The sequence below is a fragment of the Brachycentrus maculatus genome, unplaced genomic scaffold (genome assembly GCF_059751285.1).
Source record: "Brachycentrus maculatus isolate JH-2025_06_01 unplaced genomic scaffold, ASM5975128v1 h1tg000122l, whole genome shotgun sequence".
Classification (NCBI taxonomy): Eukaryota; Metazoa; Arthropoda; class Insecta; order Trichoptera; family Brachycentridae; genus Brachycentrus; species Brachycentrus maculatus.
The window spans coordinates 1813558-1834815 of record NW_028280875.1 but is presented as its reverse complement, the minus strand read 5'-3'; the positions used below and the strand labels follow the sequence as shown (position 1 = coordinate 1834815).

Sequence of the window (21258 nt, the reverse complement as noted above, 5' to 3'; positions counted from 1 at the left end):
ATATTATAGAGGAGAAAAATAAATTTAAAATGGATCATTTCAAAATGAATTTAGTACGCAATGTCTGATCATAGTAACAAAAAGTGGTTGATAATATTATCAGTAATCACTTTAACCAAATTCCACTGTATTTAAATTATTAATATAACATGAAATTATATTGTATTTTATTTTATTTACTTTAAATTTTCAACTAAACAATAAATAGTGGTATTCTCAAATACGGTTATAAATCTAGGGTTAATAAGTTTTATCCATCCATAGGTTACTTCATTTTTATAATGTAGAATTTTTAAAATGAATAATAGTTTTTTTTTTTTAAATGCAGTTTATTAAAAAAAAAAGATATTCCTAAATGTATGTAGTTTTCAACAAATTAAAATAAATTCATACACAACAAAGTCTCATTTATTAATTACATAATTACCAAATAGTTTTTTTTTTTAAAAAGTGATATTTAAATTATTTATTTTTGAAATAAAAAAACAGAAATAAATTAAATGACTTTAATTCATATAATAACAGAATAAAAATTGCTTTTTTTACAAACAAATGGTATAACAATGTTATACTGCTTCAATGCATTTTTTTAAAGAAGTAGTCATCAGTCGCTCACATGTGGCAGTCAATATATATTACGTAATTATAAAAAAAGCTCAAAAGCATAAATTTTTAACATAGCATTCTTCCATAGAGTTGGGATATTATTCTTTTTAAGGAAATTAAAATTTAGGTTAAGCAAGTTAACCGAATCGTGAATCTTCCTCGAATAACATCTAGAGGAAGACCAAAAAAACTTTTGGATGCTGCAGAGAGAAAACATGATTCGAAGGCATGGCCTAGGTGACGTTATCCATGACAGCAGAACCTACAACCTGAGGACGAGGAGAGCTGACCCAACAGTCTACAAAGACGATAAGTTAGGATGGAGCCAGGAAGAAAAAGGTTACGTTTTTGAAATACATCTATCAAAAGTCCTGGGTTTAAACATTATCTTTTTTAAATTTGAATCTCAAAAAATAAGCGAAATATAACCTTGTTTAATGGTGTATACGATACTGCATTGTTATTGAAAGCTGGGATCATAAAAATTGCAATACTTAATGATATTTGTTATACAAACTATGTCATTACATATTGGTATAAAAATTGGTAAAATAAATATATTTGTGATCGAGGAATGAATATTTTATTTTCCTATAAGTTTCTCATCGTTCCAAAGATCCCACTCTGTCTCTTGGAATCAGCCTTAGTTCGGAGCCGTGTTTCAGGAAAATGTTACCTGCGGAAAATAATAAAGTTTATTTGAATGAATAAAGTTAATTAATGAAGGAATGCAAAGCTGAGATAAGCATTATCGATAAAATTAAGAAAGGTGTGTTGAGATGGTTTGGACATGTAGAACGAATGGGTGAGGAAAGAACAGTAAAACAAATTTATGAGGCGAATGTAATTAGAAAAAGGAACAGAGGAAGACCGAGAAAAACTTGGCACGATCAAGTATGCCAAATACTTGAAAGCGGTCAGGTTAGGAGTCGAAACAATCGGCGAGTATGTATGAGGAGATGCAGAACGTGAAAGAGGCGAAGAATGTTTGCAAAGACAGAGTGGTGTGGCGTTCTATTCTCTGTCTACCCCTGCGAGGAAGCGGCGTGATGGTTAGTTAGTTAAGTTAATTTCAAAATGTTGCACGAAAATCGTGGGTTAAGAGATGGCTGAGAAACCCTCTGCTAGAAGGAATTTTCATTCATTCAAACCCTTATCCGCAACCCAATGGTGCATAGGGCACTGCATCATACAAACCTATTTATCTATCTCGACTGTTATTAACATATGAAGAAAGGGTGATCAGCCCTCCGCTTCAGGTACCAGTCCAGGGTAGTATTGAATAAATATTAGAGTGAAAAAATCACATATTTATTTGAACCCTCCCTGGGAATCAAACCTGGGACCTCCGGGACAGTAGCCGAGAGTGCTGACCATTACACTACAGAGGCGGGGAAGGAATTTAACAGTCTTTAAAAAAAATACTCTTATTAACCACGAAATAGTCAAAATTCCCCAGAGTTCTGCAGTGGAGACCGTGGGACATGAAGGGGAGAATAGGCCGGCCCCAGAAAAGATGGGTCGATGAGGATCCTTATCCTTCCTTAAGGCAAATGTGAAAAATACATCACAAACATCCAGACCAATTAAAAATTAATTTTTCTTGAATATATTTTTCAATTGGCGGGAATTGAGCCCGCGACTTCATGTTTCGCAGTCAAGCGTCTACCAAATTATCCCACGGCGCCAAGTCGAAAACCAAATGAAATAATGACTTCTTCAATATTTTCCAGATTTTATGATTTTTTATGTTGGTAAGAATATACGCTCGTCCGCCTTCGTGGTGTAATGGTCAGCGTATTTAGCTACCGTGCTGGAGGTCCCGGGTTCGATTCCCAGGGGGGTGAAAATAAATATTAGTGATTTTTACACTAATAATAATTTTACATTGTAATAATAATTTTACACAATAATAATTTTAGAAGCGCAGAGCTGATCACCTTGCCTTCATGCAATTAACGATCAAGATAACACTGCGTCGCTACGATACAGTGCCCTATGCACCATTGGGTGCGGAAAAGGGTTAGAAGAAGAAGAAGAATATTTATTTAATATTACCCTGGACTGGTTCAGAAGCGCAAGAGTGATCACCTTGCCTTAATATAAGTAATGATCAAGAAAACACTGTCAATTCGATGCAGTGCCCTATGCACAATTGGGTGCGGATAAGGGTTATAAGTAAGGAATATACAGCTCCTTGTAATAAATGAAACCCTTATCCGCACCCAAATGGTGCATAGGGCACTGCTTCATATAAACACAGTGTTATCTTGATCGTTTACACATGAAGGAAAGGTGATCAGCCCTCCGCTTCAGGTACCAGTCCAGGGTAATGTTAAATAAATATTACAGTGAAAAAATCACTTATATGGGAATCAATTATACTGGGAATCGAACCCAGGACCTCCAGAATGGTAGCCGAGCGTGCTGACCATTACACTACGGAGGCGGACATACAGCTTCTTAGTTGAAATAAATTAAGCATTTTGTACAAACCAGCCGTCTGTTGGGGATTGATGCCGATTCCATCGTCAGTTATAATAGCGCTTGTTGCCGGTGGAACTTTGAATTCTTCCGCCGCAAACTTTAGCACGGCTGTGAAGGGTGTGGCCTCGGGTACGCTCAATCTGTAAACAAAATTTACGCATATATAGTTTTTTTTTTGACATCTCAAGATAGATGAAGAAAAATATAATAAAATAATAATAATAATAAATCCCTTACCGCACCCAATGGTGCATAGGGCACTGCTTCATATAAACGCAGTGTTATCTCGATCGATTACACATGAAGGAAAGGTGATCAGCCCTCCACTTCAGGGACCAGTCCAGTGTAATATTGAATAAATAATAGAGTGAAAAAATCACTTATATTTATTAAACCCCCCTGGGAATCGAACCCGGGACCTCCAGAACGGTAGCCGAGCATGCTGACCATTACACTACGGAGGCGGACAAAAATATTTATTTATATATATAATAATAAGTCTGGTTAAATATTATATTCGTCTTTTGTCCGCCTCCGTGGTGTAATGGTCAGCGGGGTTCAAATAAATATAAGTGATTTTCTACTATAATATTTATTTAATATTACCTTGGACTGGTTCCTGAAGCGCAAGAGTGATTACCTTGCCTTCATGTAAGTAATGATCGAGATAACACTACGTCAATTTGATGCAGTGCCCTATGCACCATTATGTGCGGATAAGGGTTATAAGTAAAGTAAATATTATAGGTGTCTCAATTTGAGATGAAACATCTATTGTTTAAATGAAAGGAGATGGAAGTCTGAGCATTCCAAGGGACCTGGCATTGCTGGCTTAAGTTATCACTTTATACACTTGTGTATATTCACCATTCTGCCGATTGTTTAACATCCATATTGCAATTATTTTTGGAACTTGTATATATCCAATGGTCTTGGATACCTTTTACATGTTGGTACCAGTTTTATAAATTTGGATTTTTTTTCTTCAAAGGAATAAAACGCAAAGCCTTTAGTTTTAAAGGCTTGTATGCAAGTAGGATAGGGAAAGTGGATGTGAAAAATACATCACAAAACACCCAGACCAATTGAAAATAAATATTTCTTGAATTTATTTTGCACTTGGCGGGAATTGATCCCGCGACGCCTGATTGTATGGCTGATTGTGGCGCCATTAATTGATAAATTTGTAAAGTAAATATATAGTCAGAGGAATGTGCATACCTTTCTCCTTGTTATTGGGGTTTATGTGTTTTACTGGAAGGAGCGTTCTTGTAATTTGTGTTATTCTTAAATGCATATGTAAGGATTGTTTTAGCGTATAGTTGCTTGACTGCCACGAGTTATAATTTTTTGGATATTCACTCTGTGGGAGTCTGTCTCGGAACTTGAAATTTTATTTTCATGATGGATTTTGTACAATTTATTTAATATAGTTACTTTTTTTAAATATAATTTCTTAACATTTATATGTATGGCAATCTTATATTTTAAGTTTTGCTGTGCCTCTCCAAAAAAGAGACTGAGCTCTTGTGCTTGGAGAGTGACTTACACTCAAGGTTTATCGGTTTATGGTATAAAATAGTATTTTTCTTTTCTTTTATATATAATTATTTAGGATTTACATGTAAAGGGCATAAATTTTTTCTTAAGAATTTTGGTATCTTTTATTTTTTTTAATTTCTTTATGGAGTTTAATTAATTTATTCCTTAATATTTGAAGTTTTGTTGAATTTTTTAAGCATTACATTTTGGAGTTGCAAAATCATTTTGGAATCTCGAAGATAAACTTTTTTTAAATTCAAATATTTTTCACCCTTTAGTAATTGAAAAATTGCGGTTTTCTTAAAAATAGTTTCTATATTTGGGACTTAAAATTTTGTAGATAATAATTTTGTTGGATATCTTTTTTTCTTCTTCTTCTTCTTCATCTTGTGGCCTGTTCTTAAGAGGGATTAGCCTCCTGCGATGTCGATTCCCAGCTATCGACCCATCTCGACCCACCGGTGTTCTGCCCGGGAGTCGTCTTCCATGGGGTTTTTTTCTTCTTCAAAATGACTAATTATTGTTCTCAACATTAACACTTTTTAATAGTGTTTTATTCGTCCCCATCTAATAATCCCATAGTATAAAATAGACTGACTTATGTCAGTCAAATTAAATAAAAAGTTAAATTAAATACATCTTGAAAAAACTAACACGCAACCATTACCAATTATATAACTTATACTTTTATATACTTTTAATTTTTTTATTTTTAGCTTATAATTTGACCAGTTAATTTATTAACGACATTTCGAGTGTGTCCAAGATTTGTGGATAAATATTTGGACACTTCCAAAATGTTGTTGAAGGGAAATATGTTCAATGAAAAAATCATTAAAAATTAAATATTTATTCCAATATAAAAGTATAAAAAGGGCACACTTAAAAAATTTAAGAATCCAAAAAAATATCTTCATCATAAAAATCATCTAAATTTTTCCAAAGCATTTCATTGCTGACTCCGCAATCTTTGTAAATCGAATCCCAAAATGTTAAATTGGGAAACGAATCGTTGATCAATGCCAAAAAATTATCTCTCATCTCATTGTAGTCTTTAGTGAACAATTTGACAATGTCTTTCATCGTGTGATATGTCAAATCAGGGCACAACGAAGTGACGGGATTATTGATCCAATCATTTTGTGAACCAAATTGCATATGTCCGCTGCAGTGAATTAAAAACAGCACAATTTCTTTAAAAACTCTCTGATACTGATTACAGACATTGCGGAGTAGTAGCTTATCCAAATCTTTGAATAAATAAAGCCACAAAACAGCGTTGCTTTCATCACGCTCAACCAACTTTTTCAAAATAGATTGCTCAATGACATTTTTTGTTTGTGAAAATTGATCGCTGTCAAAAACGAGAGCCTTTAAAAATAATTCAAAATCTTCAAACAGATTCACATTATCGCTGTTTATCATTTCGTTTATAATGATCGATTGCGATTCTGCCTTGTTTGATAAATCTTTCAAGAACAGTTCGCATTTTAAATTATTTACTAAATTTTCATCCGTGATTGTGTCATCTGCGATTTTTTCAATGGCTTTATACGAAGCGGATTTTAAAATCAGATGTGTTAGAGCGTCTTCCAGTCTCGTTTGCCCAAATTTCTTTGAATACTCCGTTATCGCAATGTCAACAACGTCCGGTTCCAAATCGTGAATTAAAAACTTAGCGAGGATGCAATCGGCACATTTTGCAAGAGTATCCTTATCGGCGCAAGTGAATTTTCTATCTTGCAATTGCATCCAACTAGTAAGAGAGCTCACAAAGTCATTAAATGCGCAAATCGTTAGCAGTTTTGAGATGCAGCCCTCTATGAAACTGGCGATTTTAAATGCTTTTGATATTTCTTGGACGCTAGTAATATCGTTCGGCCATGAACCACTATCGCAGATTTCTATGAATTTCTCAAAAACAGTAAATATCTCCTTAATTTTGCTAGGATCTACGTTTACTTCTAGTTTGTCCGAATCCATGTTGCTTACTGGGATGGCTAGTTCCGTTTTCGCGGTGTCATCTGTTAACAGATTGACATAGAATTAAAAAAAATATAAAGTAATAAATTAATCAAAATGAAAATTGATGAAGTCTCTAGTCTTCTGAGAGATGCTGCTGAATAGCTAATTTTATTCAGAAAGGATTAAGAAAGACTAAAAGTGATCTTATCCACTTTAAAAGTTTCTAATCCACTTAACAGGTTTCATGCCCAAATTAATAAAAATTATTTTCAAGGTGAAACTGCGAAAAAGCCATCCCAGCAACAAAATAATATCAGGATTTTTTAGTTAATATTTTAACATAGATGAAGAAGAATATGGAAGCTTAAGAATTTGCAGGGCTTTCGACTTGTCTACCAAGCCTATCACAAGTGGAGCGAAATCCAGAATTTTTGAACGAAAATTTAAACATACTCAACATTTTTGAATAAAAAGACAAAATAATATTTAATTTAAACATAAATTCAAAATATACAAGACTTAAATAAATATCTTTTTTCTAATACGGCAAGTATACTGCAAAAATTAACTAGCCAATCTATGTAATTTTGATTGAGTATTTGAAAATATAGAAATTCGGCGAATTTTGTGAATTATATTATTCTCAAATTATATTATTCTTAAGATTAGAATTTATGGTTAAAAACATTTTCTGAGATCTAAACTACAATTTCAAAACGATAAAGCATTTAGTCATGATGGCTCATTTCAATTTTGGTTTTCCAGTTTTAACAGAACGCTTAGGATATAGTAAATAACATGGGTATACTACAGTACTTCTTGTACACAAGAGAAACAATTTGAGTTACTATATTTGGAGTCAATACAATAACTAGTTTACTGTGAGAATTTTTTGTAAAATAGAAAACCATAGAGAATTTTCATAACAATTCAACTAAAAACTGAAATTCTGGGAAAGCTTCTTTTTTACTATGTCGAATGTGACAAATGTATATCTGTCAAAAAAAGTGGAGATTGTATTTTTGCAAACGTGAGAAGTTTCTTAGGAATAGTTATAATAAAACAAGGATGTTTTTGATAAGTAACACGAGCAGGAGCTACTCAAGGGCGAATATGTAGCCACAAATTCTTTTATGATTTTGTTTGACAGATGCCAGTTTTGCTTTTATGCATTTATGCTTCTAATGGAGATATAGTCAATTTTGTTTTTGTTTTCATTTTATAAAGTTTATGAATATTCACGCCCTCAATTAAACCAGCAATGATTTTCGATCCTCGCGAAGAATAATAGAATCATTAAGTTTTTTATACAAATTTAATACATCAATATACAAATTTCACACGGGGATATGGCCAAACGAACTTAATTGAATATTTAAAAAATATACTCACACTTTAAATGGTAGCTTGGGATCGGATGTGAGCGTAATTTTAAAGGTAACTTTTGACCTGGAAATGAAGAGAAAAATTAAAATTGCTGTCAAAAGGTTATCCATATGTTCGATACAACATTTAACAAAATAAATACTTACGTCATTGTTAGAATGCTATTAATTATTTGTTAAATATGCAGGAAAACTTTGATTAAGTAAAGTAGTATTTCTTATCTTACTAAAGTATTATTTTAATAAAAAATAAAATGACAGCAAAGGCAACGTCACTACACCCGCGAGTTGTCAAAAGAAAAGTCACAGACTAATACAAAAAATTGTCAACCATAGACTCAAGCATGTAATTTAACGTAATTCAGTACTTATTTAAATCCTTAAACCCTTTGACCACCAAAATCTAATGTATCGGCATTCGGTACTCTAGCAAGAAATACTGGATCCGTCGAATCTGATGTCATGATTTATAAAAATATCAGATATATTTTGGACAGTATGTTAGGGATTTCTTCAAAGGTTTGCAAATGTTTTTTCCCCTCAATAAGTCAAATATCGATTTTTGAAATTTTATTATCATTTATGATATATTTTACAATTTGTTGTAAAAAAAAACAAGATTGAAATTGCAAAAATGCATAGAGAGAAACAAAAAAAAACAAAGCACATTTAACCAATTTTGTTTTCGCGTTATTATTATTTTAAAAAGCCTATGTAAAAAACAGTTAAAAAACGTCAAACTGCAAGTTGATAACAAGATAATCGAACATCACCGGGAAAATTTATATCTGGTTGAGGTAATTTTAGGTTGTTGACAGTAGAGACTATTTCACGGTGGGACATCTGTAAGATATAATATAATGCAAATACTTTGAAACCTATTTGACCCTCTAAATAAATGAATTTTGTTGAAAGTTTTTGAATTTTCTCATTGCCAACAGTTGACATCAGTTGACATCTAGTAAAAAGCCCCCAAGAGGGAGAATCTCTGTTGAGAGACCCCTTCTTAGTATACAGTCTTTGCCTCTCTTCAAACTGGCGTTTTCCTTTTTTGGAATTCCGAATGCGTGAACCTCATCAACGAATTCCGATCGTGGAACATTTTCCCCGGAAAAAGAGCGACCGTGTGCTTGGTGTATAGTTTTTGTACGAGTTCCAAGAAGAAAACGCAACGCGAAACCGCCCGTTTGCGGGAGGTTTAATCCTTCTTTCTAGTATGTAATCTTTGGTTTAATCTGTAAGTTGACAATTGATATGTGTATGGATAAGGTGGTTTCCGTGATTTCTGTCAGTCTGTCGATTAGCGAGTAGTTGTCTAGGAAAAAAACATTAAGAAATTTCACCAGTTCTAATGTTGTACTTTACGGATATATCAATGTTTCATCTCGGAGTTGTTTATTATTCATTAGTATAATAAAATAACACAAAGTCGGGATATACACGATGTTTCGCGGCAGACGGGCAGCTTTTAGAAGACACGGGCATCCCCAAGGTTTGTTTATTTAATATTAACGCATTGATAAATAACATATGTTTTTAAATTTTCCTTAAAAATAAAGTTCACAATTTGTTTTCATTGTTTCAAAATTCAATCGTTTTCGTTGACGAACAGATATACAGAAGAAAATAAAATCAACAGGTATATTTTTATTCATTTGAACTTCGCTTTTTACTAGTGTAAATAAATTTTAAAATAGTTTCAAACTTCATATTCTTTTTTAAAATTTTTATCTAGATCTTGACTCATACATCAATAACCATAGCGAAAGTAGATTTTAAATTATGAAAGAATTATGCAGGGGGGAAGACAATGCAATATATCTTTTGCATGGAGTTTTCATTACTAAGTCTAATATTAACAGGATTTTTGAATACGGATATTGGAATTTTGCAGTTCCCTCAGTATATTTTGCTAACAAAAATGATTGATTTTTCTCAAAGACCGAGCTATATTATTTTATTTATTTATTTATAAATTTTTGTTTACATTTTATCTCTCATCATTCATTCATTTCTATATATTTTAAACATAAACTAAAATTCCATATAGGCATAGCCTGTACGTAGTGCATATTGCATATTGTGTAGTACACGCGATATGCACTAAAAAAATATTAATCAAACAAAATATATAAAATGAAAATAAATTTTTAGAAAATAATATTTACACATTGTTTGCGGGAAATGCTCAAGCGTCTTTTACGTACTGTTGGTAGAGAGTGGGAGACACTTAAAAGCGTTTTATTTGCTTGCTTTTGGTAGAGCAGGAGAGACGCCATAAAACATTGTACAGATGGAAATTGGGATTGTGGTTACTTGTGATTAGTATACTGAGGGTCGGGCAGCAGACCGGTAGAGTATAATTAGGGTCGGGGTTGATGAAAAAACCACCCAACAGCAATATGTTAATGAGTATGAAATCACCAATTTATATGAATTCGCATTTCCTAAAGAAATTAATTCATGCACCGGACTATTCATTGGACAAAAGTAAAGATAATTTGGGCATTTTTCATTTTTATTATTAAACATTTTTGTTTTCCGAGACATATTCGTAGTGTCTGCCTCCATATTGTAATGGTCAGCACGCTTTGCTTTGTATTGGAGGTCCCGGGTTCAATTCCCAGGGGGTCAAATAAATTTAAGTGATTTTTTTTCTATATTGCTTCAGGTACCAGTCCAGGGTGACTGGTACCTGAAGCGGAGGGCTGATCACCTTTCCTTTATGTGTCAACGAACAATATAATACACTGCATACAAGGTGCGGATGAGGGTTTGAAGAAGAAGACATATCCTATTTTTCCAAACAGTTAAAAAATGACAACGGCCACAACACAAAAATTATAACTAAAATATAATTATGTTTTAATATCACTATAAATATTTTATTATAACTTAATTATAATGTCTACCGGTTTCAAAGCTGACTGCTTCTTTTTCAAGACTGATTAATACTAAAACACTATCTACTTAACAAAATTAAAAAAAAATTGGCCATTAATTTTGTTAAGTATTAATCAGTCTTGAAAAATAATAATAATAAAATATTTATGGTGATTTTAAAACAACGTTATATTTTATTATAAAATGGAAAATACAAATTGTACAAAAAATTTGGTTTATTTTAGTCCTACGCGGCAGAGATGTGGACAATTCGGGCACCATCAGCGGACACAGTACCATAGCAAGCAACCCCTTACTGCAGCAATACAATCTTCGCAATGTCAAAATGGACAAACAGGACGCCTGCGAGTGGACCACCGAGAGAAAGATGCTGAAACTGGCCAACTATTCCAAATGCCAGGTATTTAACCTTTTAACTGCCGGTAAGTACATGTATGGCGGTACCCAGCATGCCGCAAATTTTACGACAAAAATAAAACCTTCTAAACATATCGTTATTGAAAGTGTGATAACGTTTATTTATATTGAACTTACCAAATAAATGAAAAGCGCGCCAGTCGTGCAGTCATTAATCCATAATCATAAAATTAATTGTTCATGGTGCAGGGCTGTCACAATATTTGTCATAGAAAATATGAAAACTTAATTATATGTCAAAAGTAATTGTTTATGTTAGTTTAATATTAAAAGTATACACACACACTATGATTAAAAAAAATAAAAAATCATCAGAATCGACACTAAAATCACTGTCATCAGATTCGGCAGTGACGGCAACTCGGGGATTATTGGACAACCCTGAGCGCCATTAGTTGTTCCGACGACAAAGCTCTCTTTAATTTACGTTTAAAGTGGTAAAAACAAATTCTGTTTCAATTCTAAGTATGCAAAGATATTCTCAATAGATGTCACTATGCGTTCAATATATTTGTACATTTTAAATAATTGATTTTCTTCAGTAAAAACCCATTTAAAATGGCGCGTCTTAAGTTGTAATTTTTGTATGAGCGGCGCTCCGTTCACAGAAAATTATGCGTCTTAAGATGCTTTTGGCAGTTAACCGGTTAAACTACTGATCAGGTCCTGGATTGATTTCCAGGAGAGTATTTGTATTAAGATGGGCCCCAAGAATTTTAGGATGGAGACCTTGGGAGAACAAAAGAGGTGTCGGAAGACCCCAAAAGAGATGTCCGGCGACATAGTCGCTGTGGGGGGTGGAAACTGAATGCAAGCAGCAACAAGAGGAAGAGGCCTATATCCATCTCGTGAAGAAGAAGAAGAAGAATTTGTATTCTTATTTTATTCAAAAATATTTCTATTTCATTCTATAGAGAGAGACAGTGGCGAACTGGGAAAATTATTATTATACCATTTTTGACATCTCTACATATATGAAGAAAAATATGGAAGTCTTACGTATTTACAGGGCTTATGACTTGTCATAGGCTGGTTGAGTGATCACTTTACACAAGTGCAACATTCACCATTCTACCCTTGATTAGCAACCACATTACTGAAATTTTTGGAACTCCTACATATATCATTAATCTCATGACAAGTACATGTGTTTTCACTGGAGATGGTTGGAATTGGGAAAGTTTTTTTACTAAGCAGAGACTCTTTTTTTTTATACATGCAAGATCCTAACCGGATTATTTTACATGCTGGGATACAGCTAAAAACATGATTTTTAATTTTATGCGGCTTATAATTTGACCAGTTATTTCAATATTTTAAAACTTAATGACATCATACAGTGGATCTTCTAATATTTGTTTATAATTAACCATGGCGGCTCAAGATGAAGCCACTCTTCCATAATGTAACCGTTTTGGCGATACCACCTATATTCATGGTTGCCAGGTTGCAATTCTGAAAATCCAGCGTGGTCCACCATATGCATTCGTAAAGACATTCTTGTATGTGTACCAGGCATCACATGTTATGTGTTCACAGGGTGTGCACTGCGCTTGCTTGGGCTGGAAGAGCGTAATACCTGGCAACACTTTGGGACAGCGTATCTTACGAGGTGTCGGAGGAGATCCTGTGGCACACTTTGGCGACCCGTGCCGTAACTGTAACCATGATCTCCGTAAGTACAATTCTCTAACTAACTAACTAACCATCACGCCGCTTCTCCGTAGGGGTAGGCAGAGAGAATATAACGCCACACCACTCTTACTTGAGAGAAGAGACATCAAGTAAGTTTTGACACCAAAACTTACTTGATTTACACTTCTCCATAATTTGCTGGAAGCGAGTAGTAGTATGCGGTATGTAGAGAGGATCCCAAATGGGAGAGTGGTTATTAAACGCTTCAACTTCCAAAGTCGTTAAGAATCGAGGGAAGAGTTCTGACACAGCTTCCTATAATTACATTAGTGTAAATTAGTCAATAAAAAAAAAGATTCCTAATAAATAATAAAACCCAACCAAAAAAGATTGCCATGCTGTGGATTTTTGTTCAAACTTATTTATGTTACTGGCAACATTAATGCTAACCTATAGAAAGGTACCTTCAGAAGGGTTGTGACCCTCTTCGAAGCAATGACTCTTCTCCAGTTATCCCTTGACCTGCGCTGCTCGTACCGCTTCAACTACCAAGGTGCCTGCTGCTATCTTAACTTCATCGGTTCATCGTGTAAATTTCTTCTTCTAGCCCTTATCCACACCCAATGGTGCATACGGCACTACATCATATATATATATATATATATATATATATATATATATATATATATATATATATATATATATAAAAGCAGTGTTAACTTGACCGTTAACCCTCATGAGTTGACACAGTACGAAAGGTGATCAGTCCTCCGCTTCAGGTCCAGGATAATGTTAAATAAATATTAGCGTGAAAAAGCACATATTTATTTGACCCCTTCACCAAACAAAATTTCCGACCAGAGGGTTTATTGGTTTGGAGAATGTGCAATGATTTTTATTTAATAATCATTTATTTATTCCAGAACAACACGTAGTGCATTTGGCTGGTATGTCAATCCCGGAGCTTCACAAATTGTTAGGATTGGCCGTGGATGTGGAAAAAATCCTAATCAGTATGCTAAGAGAAATTGATCCAGATACCAAACGAATTTATTATTACCTCTTTAAGGTAAGGAACTCATAATATTTTTGAGTTTTTCCAAATTTTTTGTTCATAACTCTGAACTTTGAGCTGTTTATATCAAATTTTTATTGATATCTCACATAGATAAATATGTTTTTATTGAGAAGATAGTTTGAGCATTTACAGAGTATATGGATGATGAATGTTACAGCGTGTAAAGTAGACCAGTGAATAACAAATCGTAAATGCCCAGACTTTCATACTCCGATCTCCGCTGGGGTGCCCGCACCTGTCCGCAAAGGTCCATTTTTTGCCCGTATTTGGAATGGGGAAATCGGGCAAAGGGTTAACTCTTACCACTCTGTAGGCCAGACATTCTGGCCCGTATGATTCTAGTAGGCAGCTCCGTGGGCCACAATGTCTGGCCTGACACAGGTATAACTTTAATCACTGATCACCCAAGTGTATTCTACCAAAAAATATTTCAGATAAATACAGTTAATCTTAATTAACATGGTCATACGAATTGCCAGACAGTGTCCCAAAATTAGGGAACCAAATTACTTATTTTAATGGTAGAAAAACGTCGCATTTTTTTGATCAGAGTAGCTGATCAGTTATGAGAAAAAATGGTCAAAGTGGAAAGGGTTAAAGTAGTACATATTTTACAAAAATGACGTATAAATTATCCAAAATTGTGATTTTTATTAATTGAATATCACTTGGTCACACGATTAATCAAAGAAAGGAAGCACCTACTCACGACTATCTCCAAGAGACGCGCCGAATGGATCAGCCACGTGCTAAGACAAGAGGGTTTCCTGCACAAAATAAAAGAAGGGACGATCGAGGGAATAAACGCCAGAGGACGCCCACACCGCCAATACCTAAGCGACTTATACGAAGGCATGGGCTGCTCGACGTATTGGGAGCTAAGAAAGGTTTCGGGAAATAGACGAGAATGGCGAAGGAGATGTCATCTGTTGCTGCAGACCAATCCGCAGGATTGAAACTTTTTGTATTATCACTTGGTAAATACCACTATTTATTTTAAAATATCACATTCCGTATTCTACCATATTGAAATATTGCAGAATACAATGATATTCATTCAAACCCTTATCCGCACCCCAATGGTGCATAGGGCACTGCATCGTACAAACGCAGTGTTATCTTAATCGTTAACACATGAAGGAAAGGCGATCAGCCCTCCGCTTCAGGTACCAGTCCAGGGTAATATGGAATAAATATTAGAGTGCAAAAAACACATATGTACAATGATATATTTGTCATAATACATTTTAAGAAATAGCGGTATCTACCAAGTGAAATTTAAGATTTAAAATGCATAGATACTACCAAAAAGGGACTACTGAATCAATTAATGTTTTTTTTTAGTTTTTGAGCAAATGTGTCGCGACGATGAGCGAACCTGTTGTGCAAGGTCCGTTGGGCCGGCCGCCTTTCGATAACCCGTGCATAGCCAAGGCTGTCCCTAACTTCCTACTATACAAGTTCAACATGCTGCCCTCCAACGAATGGCAGACCATGTACCAACTCGCGGATGCATTCCTGTTCTGCATCAACCACTGGAATTTTGACTCACCGCATGTCAGCAAGATGGTTTGTATTCGAAAAGTATTTTTGTGTATTTATTTTTCATCATACACATTAAAATTTGCAATAATGTGTCCTTACTGGGTTTTCCCGTTAAAAGTTCGGTCATATTTGAAGGTGGTAAATTGAACTCTCCATTTGCACGATAGATATGTTCCACGCGATACCATGTAAAAAATGTATACAATTTTTTTTTAAATATATATATATTGGATAGGTTTCCTCCATAAATATCAATCAACCAAAAAAAATTGCTCTTTGTATCTTAACACATTGTTTGCGGGAAACGCATAAAAGCGTCTTTTATGCGTTAAGGAGACGCTTACAAGTGCTCTATTTGCTTACTTTATGTACATCGCAAGACGTCAAAAACATTGTTAGATCAGAATTGGGTTTGCGGTTACTTGTGATCAGTCTACGATCCTAATTAGTATACTAATTATACTCGGGGTTGATGAAAAAACCCCCTGACAAAAATGTGTGTTAAGGCAATAAAAATTATTCACCTAGCCCCCTTCCGCATACCTCTCTGAGCATATTACTGAGTAGTATATGCGAGGAATATAGGATATTTTAAATTACGGTTACCCATGGTTAAATCGTTCGGCCGAGTGGTTGAATGTTATTTTTTTGCATATTGTTATTTCAAATTTGTGCAAGAAAGGTGTTCAGCCATGCCATAATTGTAATATGCTATTAATTTTGTTGTGTACTTATTTTATTAAAAAATAGGCCCGTTTGTCACCAGGTAATACACCCAGATGATGTGTCGCCTTACGAAATCACTTATTCATCGTAAGTTGGCATTTTAATACAGTACTATGCATGTTTCGACATACTTAATTTTTTATTTTATTTTGTTGAAAGAGAAATATCGGTGTTTGTATTATTTACACAAATATTTCCATTTCATACTATTTCTGTGAGCCTAAGCGGCTCATATAAGAATTGTGTATCAAATTGTGGTAGAGTGGGTTCGAATCGAGAAACTTCGACTCAAGAGTCCTCGACGCTAACCAACGGGACCACAACCCGACACAACACTTTGTGCGGGAACAAATTAGTTCACACATATTATATTATTTGGATTACATTGGGCCTAAAATTGATTCAGTTTCTTTGTAGTTATTACAGATGGTTGGTATTCTGCCACGCGCCCCTGTACTGTGATTCGCTGCCCCGTTTCGAGCCCATTGTGGTGTTCGGGCAGATGTTCCTCCGCACTGTGATCAAGTCCGTCCGTCGCAAGTTGTTGGATACCTGCCGCATTGAGGTAGACAACATGGAGCCTGAGGAAAGGGTAAAACACTTTTTTTTTTACATAAATATACATTCACACATACATGTATTTAATTTTTAACTATTTTTTTTTTGCGGAAACCCACCAAGCCACTTTATATGTCCTGTGTGGAGGAAAAAAATCTTCTATTTTAACATAGTATACACATCTTTAAACCTTTATTCGCACCCAATGGTGCATAGGGCACTGGATCATATAAACGCAGTGTTATCTTGATCATTACACATGAAGGAAAGGTGATCAGCCCTCTGCTTCAGATACCAGTCTAGGGTAGTATTAAATAAATATTAGTGAATAAAATCACTAATATTTAATTTCACCCCCCCTGGGAATCGAACTCTGTCTTTTTTTACATACCTTAAAAAAATATTATCTATTTAAACGTAATAAGACAAGAAAAAAGTAAAAATAAAAAGTAGTTTTAGAATTTTAACAATATTAACTCTTGATCATTTACCCATTCCTTTATTTTGTCTTTGCTCCATGTTTTTGTTTGCCCTCTTACCTCCGCCAGCAACAAAATAAATGTTTGGAACCTCGTTTTGAATTTAATTTCATATTTATTGTTCACTCTTGGGACCATCAACCCTTCATTGTGGGTGAAGTGCCATATTATGACCGAATCGGCCATATTGTCCATAATTGGGTAAATAGGCTAGTTAAAAAGATCACTTCAACCAGTCTATCACAGGTCGTAAGCCCTGTAAATACCCAGACTTTCATTTATCTATGTATTGGGATGTCAAAATTAATGCTTACTGAACAAGTATTGTGAAATATGCACTGCCAGTGAAACATTTAAAAAAAATTTTAAATGGTAATTATGTTTAGTATGAAATAAATCAATATTTTATTTATTGTTTCGGCATTAACTTTGTGGTAAGACATGTTACAATGATTAAAGAAAACACTTCTTTTTTACCACTTGAGTTTTATTATAGACTACATGTTTCAGAAGTTAAACTTCCATCATTCAGGTCTGTATAATAACTGAATGATGGAAGTTTAACTTCTGAAACATGTAGTCTATAATAAAACTCAAGTGGTAAAAAACGAAGTGTTTTCTTTAATCGTTAAATAAATCAATAATGACTGTCAAAGTCTTCTAAAGGTACCTTTCTATAGGTGAGCATTAATGTTAGCAGAGGAAGACCGAGAAAAACGTGGCACGATCAGGTATGCCAAATACTTGAAAGTGGTCAAGTTAGGAATCGAAACAATCGGCGGGTATGTATGAGGAGATGCATGAATGTGGAAGAGGCGAAGAATGTTTGCAAAATCTATTCTCTATTTTTAATTCTATTTCTATTTATATTCTAATTTCTATTCTCTCTGTCTACCCCTGCGGCGTGATGGTTAGTTAGTTAGTTTAGCATTAATGTTGCCAGTAACATAAATAAGTTTGAACAAAAATTCATTTCATGGCAATCTTTTTTGGTTGGGTTTTATTATTTATAAGCAATCTTTTTTTTAAAATGACTAATTTACACTAATGTAATTATAGGAAGCAGTGTCAGAACTCTTCCCTCGATTCTTAACGACTCTGGAGGTGGAAGTGTTTAATAACCACTCTCCCATTTGGGATCCTCTCTACATACCGCATACTACTACTCGCTTCCAGCAAATTATGGAGAGGTGTAAATCAAGTAAGTTTTGATGTCTAATTTAATTTATTTTACACTATGGTTACTAAATATGTATTGTAAAAATTCCTAGCTTAAAGTAAAGAAAATATTCATTTATCATTTCTAGAGTCTTTTTATTTTATAAAGTAGGTACTTAAACTTTGTCTATGACTAGTGAGTTCTATTTTCAAATGGACTGTACAAATTTAACAGGAAAACTAAAGAAAAAGATAAACAACTGGACTGAGCTCGTTAGTTGCTGCTTGACGCTTTTTATTGGAATTTATTTGAAATCCTTCAATAAACTATTAAATTAATTTTTTTTTTATTGTTTTTTTTATTATTATAGTTGGGCTTTTTTTAGTTTTTTTTTAAATATTAGATTAAGTTTTTTTTTCATATTTATTTCTTCTATTTTTTAATCATGTGTACATTTACATTATTTAAAAGTTGTGAAAATAATATTTTTAGTTCTATTTTTTTAGAAAAAAAAAGCATTAAGTGGTTGAATAATAAAGATAGAATCTAGAAGTACATAATGCCATCAATGAAAAACTTTTCTCCACTTTCTCTTGTGATGAGGAAGCTTTGTGAACAAGCCTTGAGTGTTCTTCATTTCTTTTTATTTTAATTTTATTAATATGTACATTATGACCTTGTACGCTTTATATAACTGCAGATATCGCTCACTCCTTTCAACAACTTCAAATATCAAAAAACTTGATTTTTCTGGATATCGTTTTTAAACTTAAAAATAAAATAAAATGTATTAAAAATAAATATCAATCCACTTATTGAACTTTTTGCTATGTAAGAGATCTTTTTAGGTAAAACCTAAATGTTTTTTCTTCATTTGAAAAATATTGAGTGTACATATTTAAATAAATAATTAAACAATACCTTTTCTTCAAAGTGCAAAAACAACACTTTCTGCCCTACAGGGCAGCTATATTTCTGCCCTACACCGCGCTACAGCGCGGGTAAATATTAAGTTAAAAATATGCCAATTTTGCTGGGATATTGTACATTTTCTGGGCATTCTGAAAACATGCACAACTGATAATTGACAATTTTTTATTTATGACGGTGTTGAAAGGAGTGAGCGAAATGTCAATGATATTTTTGTTTCAGTTAAAGCGTCGCGCCTTCGGCCGTTTCTGTCGTCCATGATATTGGCTCTTGTTGCCGCTGGAACTATGAACTCTTCCGCAGCAGCCTTCAACCAGGCTGTAAATGGTGTATCTCACCATGACTGAACAAATTTGTATACATTGAAATATACGTCGAAACATTCCATATCCACTAAAACAATTTACGTTGTGTTAAAGGAGACATCACAGATTCAACCCCTTACGGAGTTGCATTTCAGAAATACTTTGGTTCATGACCTTAGATAGTGATACCACATTGTTGTTGAGCGGTTTTTCATCTACCCCGACCCTTATTAGTATTCTAATTAGTTTTTTTAAAGCATTTTTAATGGAACCAAATAAAGACCCAAAAAGGATTAAGGATTAAAATATAGTCTACATGACGAAAAACGATTGTGTCTCAAACATACTAAAATAACATACCCAAAATAATACTATTTTGTATTGATATCTGAAAAATCTCACACCAAAGATTATATACATACTTAGAATAAGTTGATATGCAATTCATGTCATTTGGATGTGTTTTTAATTTAGAGTGAATGCTTGATGAAAGAAATTTTTTTTAAATGTAAGCGTTGTTTTATGTCGATGTTGTTTATGTCGTAGAAGTTGAAGAAGGCTGAAAATGTTGTGGCGTGATAAGGTACACCCATTTGAATGTTGTGCAATCAGTGAGCGTGTAGGAGACTTGCAAATATGGAAAAAACAAAGATGCATTCAAAGATAGTGGCTTTCAATACTCTCTTCCTATTCCTGATAGGAAACACTTATGGTAAGGTAGGACGCATTTTACACGTCAGAAAACTGTATCTTTTCAACAAAATTTATAAAATATATTTATTATTTCAAAAAAGTTTTAAATTATCTAAAGTTTTTAAGTGGTATTACATGAATTGAACTTAGAATGATAAGAAAAGTTATATTACCATACCACAAAGTTAACAATGCTTTTAACACATTTTGGACAGGTGGTTTTTACGCCTAGGGACACTGACGACGGGATTTGTTAATTATGTACATATATGTAAAGACTTTTACAAAGAAATTGATACATAATATTCATTAAAAAAATCAAATATGTAATTCCTTATTTTCTGGCTTTGAAATGAGGTCGCAGAAGGTAAAAATACCCTTCCTGTCCTTAAGGATGCTTAAGCATCAATCGTCCGAACGGGTGGAAAAACACTTAGGACGGGAAAGGTAGGAAAAACCTTTTCCGTCCTAAGTGTGTTAATATACAGAATATTGAATCTATTTGTAAACATATTTATTTCGACACATTTGAAATATGTATTGTTACTTAATACATTTTTGTGCATTTTTTCTAATTATTTGATTCACTGATGAATTTAGTTTTACATTATAATCTATAAAATTGTCCAATACGTAAATATGTTAAATGGAATTATAATTTATTTTTTAAATATATAAAACTCGATTCTCAAACTGCTGCACATGTGAACATCTGTATAATCAAAACTAATCAAGCTGTCTGGGAGTATGGACCTACATGGTCATTCAAACAAAACTTCTCTCAAATGAGTATGATGGTACATGAACGGCTGCGCTTATAACTAAATCGGCGACATATTTCTAA

General features: G+C 33.6%; 2 protein-coding genes across 4 annotated transcripts; one reads left to right on the top strand and one right to left on the bottom strand.

Moving 5' to 3' along the window:
- Positions 1-308: 308 nt before the first annotated feature.
- Ufm1 (Ubiquitin-fold modifier 1) lies at positions 309-8290 on the bottom strand. Of its 2 annotated transcripts, XM_088260049.1 has the most exons (4): positions 8133-8290; positions 7993-8049; positions 3103-3233; positions 309-1282 (listed from the first exon to the last, which is right to left on the bottom strand). In XM_088260049.1, exons 1-4 carry the CDS (start codon positions 8135-8137, stop codon positions 1209-1211), a joined length of 267 nt encoding a protein of 88 aa, XP_088116175.1. In that variant the 5' UTR covers positions 8138-8290; the 3' UTR covers positions 309-1208. The 2 variants fall into 2 exon arrangements, with proteins under 2 accessions (XP_088116175.1, XP_088116174.1); XM_088260048.1 differs by lacking the exons at positions 309-1282; positions 3103-3233 and adding an exon at positions 5470-6659.
- An 832-nt stretch (positions 8291-9122) lies between these two features.
- Positions 9123-20732, top strand: LOC148309510 (histone acetyltransferase KAT2A-like). Of its 2 annotated transcripts, none has more exons than XM_088260042.1 (9): positions 9123-9477; positions 11114-11289; positions 12846-12981; positions 13865-14010; positions 15364-15588; positions 16331-16377; positions 16708-16882; positions 18387-18528; positions 19639-20732. In XM_088260042.1, the coding sequence occupies exons 1-9, from the start codon at positions 9429-9431 to the stop codon at positions 19761-19763; spliced, it is 1221 nt and encodes a 406-aa protein (XP_088116168.1). In that variant the 5' UTR covers positions 9123-9428; the 3' UTR covers positions 19764-20732. The 2 variants fall into 2 exon arrangements, with proteins under 2 accessions (XP_088116168.1, XP_088116169.1); XM_088260043.1 differs by lacking the exon at positions 9123-9477 and adding an exon at positions 9492-9624 and having other exon boundaries at positions 19639-20371.
- The last annotated feature ends 526 nt before the right edge of the window (positions 20733-21258 follow it).

What these genes read in the sequence shown, in the direction of transcription:
- Ufm1 (XM_088260048.1), bottom strand. Translation starts at nt 6,618, where the DNA reads ATGGATTCGGACAAACTAGAAGTAAACGTAGATCCTAGCAAAATTAAG.
- LOC148309510 (XM_088260042.1), top strand. Translation starts at nt 9,429, where the DNA reads ATGTTTCGCGGCAGACGGGCAGCTTTTAGAAGACACGGGCATCCCCAA. An exon ending in CACCGCATGTCAGCAAGATG is followed by an intron (nt 15,589 to 16,330) that starts GTTTGTATTCGA and finishes GTTTGTCACCAG; the next exon opens with GTAATACACCCAGATGATGT. An exon ending in TACGAAATCACTTATTCATC is followed by an intron (nt 16,378 to 16,707) that starts GTAAGTTGGCAT and finishes GTTTCTTTGTAG; the next exon opens with TTATTACAGATGGTTGGTAT.